At 38.3% G+C, this 3,448-nt stretch overlaps 1 protein-coding gene across 1 annotated transcript; it reads left to right on the top strand.

The window, feature by feature from the left end:
- On the top strand, nucleotides 1–822 carry LOC129773565 (general transcription factor IIF subunit 2-like). The gene has a single exon (XM_055777178.1). It carries the CDS (start codon nucleotides 1–3, stop codon nucleotides 820–822), a length of 822 nt encoding a protein of 273 aa, XP_055633153.1.
- The last annotated feature ends 2,626 nt before the right edge of the window (nucleotides 823–3,448 follow it).

Below are 3,448 nucleotides of genomic sequence, written 5' to 3'. Positions count from 1 at the left end.
ATGCCCAATCCAAAAACTGCACCTCACCCCTATCTCGATGTTTCAAACGCCGGCCGAGGCGTTTGGTTGGTAAAAGTACCCAAGTACATCGCCCGAAGATGGGAGAAAACACCAGGCAACATAAATGCTGGTAAATTAAGGATCGAAAAGTACAAAAGCCAGAAGCCGCAGATTACCCTAGATCTCTCAGATGCGGTTTTGAAGTTGGAAGCGGATAAAATACCTATTTCTCATATACTGGATGTCTCGTCTGTCACAAATCAAACCCTGGGAACATTTGTCCACGTGGAAGGAGATACTCCGGACAAAGGAAACGCAGCCCCACAGTCCGATAATCTTAGCATGGGGGGCCGATTTGTACAGAAGCTGGAGTGTCGACCGCAAGCGGACGATTGCTACATGAAGATGAAACTGGAATCAATCCGAAAAGCTGCCCAGCCGGCCCGGCAAACCAAAACACTCGACAAAATTGTTAAAAACTTCAAACCGGTGTCGGATCATAAGCACAACATTGAGGAGAAGGCGCGTAGAAAGGCGGAAGGAAAGCACTTTCGCGAGGATAAGAACAAGATACTAGATGTCCTGTTCAATGCCTTTGAAAAACATCAATACTACAACATCAAGGATTTGGTTCGGATTACGCGTCAGCCGATCACTTACCTCAAGGAGATCCTGAACGAAGTCTGCGATTACAACATGAAGAACCCGCACAAAAATATGTGGGAATTAAAGAGGGAGTATCGTCACTACAACGACGGAGAGAAGAAAGAGAATATCAACGACTGTGATGATAGTGACTCTAGTCATAGTTCGTTCTATTAAAGTAGAGTATATCTTTAGCACTTTCATTAAACAATAAAACTGAATGTTTCACGAACAATATTTGTTAGACTTGTTTTTTGCTATTTGGTTTTGTATATTCTTCTACAAAATACATATTTGATGACACGATACATAGTCCGCCAATTTAGACGTAGAAAACTAAACGCATCTGTTGATCGTGTAGTAAAGTTGAATGAATGGAAAGTATCGCTCAAATGTTCACCAAAGGTTTGCCTTTTCTTAAAAAAAACAATGTAAATGTGAAGCAATCCTGTTCATATTAATTCTGGGTACAGATCAATTGCTCTTATTGACGACCGTATTTCCATATTCAAACATTGCTATACGACCTAACCTGAAGTTACTTTCATGTGCTCCTATTTCGATGAGATGTGCGAAAATCCGCTACCTAAACCTTAACACAGAACATGCAGGAAAAAATCGAGGGGTTGTATCCGAGACACGATCGCTTAGGACGTATCATTACGTATCTTTTGTTTTAATTTATCATTTCGGATGTTATTTGCGAATACGTCGAAATTTCATAAATAACTTTTTAGTAAAAAGTTCTGGGGACCCTGAAAAGGTTTAATGGCTTGCGTGGTTTTGTAGAATCATTTCGAGAAGCAACGATTCTTCTTCGAGAACAATACACTAATTGGTCATATGTCGCAATTTGTTTCTTTATATCAATGCACGCATTACACTGAGTATTTAACACGTTCGTCGTCCAAAGCGACTTTTTTGAGTTGCTTGCGGATAAATTATTAAATGAAGATCAAACTTAGTTTGTATACAACATTTACATAATCTAGTAATATTTTATTCCACGTTATGTGTTGCAAATCACTAGAATAATGAAAAAAAATTATTCAACTTGTAGATGAATTGACAACAATAACACATGCCAAAGTCATTTTATATGGGTTTCGCAAAAAGCTGCAGTACAAATCATCCGCACTATGAATTAATAAAAAGTATAGTATAAACATTATATTGATATGGTTATAATTTTTTTTTCTACATATCCTACAGTTAGACTTAGGTGCCTATTCTATCAAATTCCTTTTGAAAACCCTATTCAAATTGAACGAGGAAAGTGTCACCCACATCTGGGTGACGGAGCGACGAAAGTGTTAAAGTGTGAAAGGTTTCTTCCGTGCATCGCTATTCAACAAGCTTCGAACACGCGTCTAACAGATGCACAAAGTTGCAGCGATAAAAATGGAACATCGCGAGAATGATCTATTATGAAAAATCGTTCCTCGACTCTCGGTCAAAACCGTCAACAAAGCTAGGAGCTTGTTGCATCAAAACAGAGCCGATGCACACGAGAGCAAATACGAATGGTAACTAAAAGTATCGAAGGTGTGCTATTCACATGTAGGGGAAGGCGGGGGAAGACGACCACCCGGAGTAAGATGGCCACTCTCCAGATTATTGAAACAATCAACTATTGGACAGTTATTATACATTATTTTAGTGTATTGCATTACCCTCAATTATGTATACCCAATTTGGCGTGTGTATAGGTGAAACGTTATGATAAAACAACAGAAATAAACTTTTCAGATGGCGAAGAGCACCGATTTATTATTTTGCTCGCTAGAAATTTAGTGTTTTAGTGGTGAATATGTACATGTTTCGCGAAAGCAATGTTATAATAGTAAACACACAGGTCTGTTGATTATGTTTATACAGAAAACGGTGTGTTTATTAAACATTTCATAAAATTATTGAGGCACTTTTGATCGACTCATACTTGGGCCACTATTGTAAGAGATGTGATTTGCCATAAAATATATCATTGGAAGGCACGTAATTTTTGGTTGCAAGGCGCATTCATGATAAATTTGATTTGTTTTCAGATGCCTTATATAGTAATGTTTTATTATGATGAGGGTTGCGCATTAAGCACGTTATAGGTAATTTAGGAAAAATAACACCTCCCTCTCTTGTCACGCTTGATCCATAGAACGATGGCTCTGATCTGTAGCACAATTTTGCCGGAAACAATAATCCTTCATACGGCTAGAATCATGTGGTCTTCATACCCCTAGTGGTGGCCAACGTTACCCCGCTTAATTTTAGTATCACCATTTTCATACCGTTTTTAATGTATGATACATAACATTATGAAATAAAAAGTAAACCTTCTAAAAATCAACGTGATTGTGGAAAACATCCTAAAGATCGATGGTGACACAATGAAATGCTTCAATTTTGTATACATTGTGTTTGATTGTACCCCATGCTTAGGGTGGTCGTCATACCCTACAGGAAATGAACAAGTTCTGAGTTTAGCGCAACGAAAACAAGCAACATACACAAAGCCAAACACTGATGGCTAGGAGCGACCAAAAATCATTTGCACTCTACTCTTTTTTCGTCTGCTTCGTCATGGTTCGGATCGTTCTGTTATCTATAATGTCAGATGCACTTCAAGTGATATATTCGCTAGCGTTCACAGCTCGAAACACAAACACGAAACACAAAACGAGCAGAATAAGTGACGTTTGTTGTTTCGGGCACAGAAAGATTCTGATAATTATCTCAGAGGAAATGCAATACTTATACGCTAGCGACAGCTTACTTACTATGCAAGGGTGGAGTTTTCTTCGCAATT

Source organism: Toxorhynchites rutilus, chromosome 3, assembly GCF_029784135.1.
Source record: "Toxorhynchites rutilus septentrionalis strain SRP chromosome 3, ASM2978413v1, whole genome shotgun sequence".
Lineage (NCBI taxonomy): Eukaryota > Metazoa > Arthropoda > Insecta > Diptera > Culicidae > Toxorhynchites > Toxorhynchites rutilus.
Note: the sequence above shows the minus strand (reverse complement) of the source record. Positions and strands in the feature narration are given on the sequence as shown.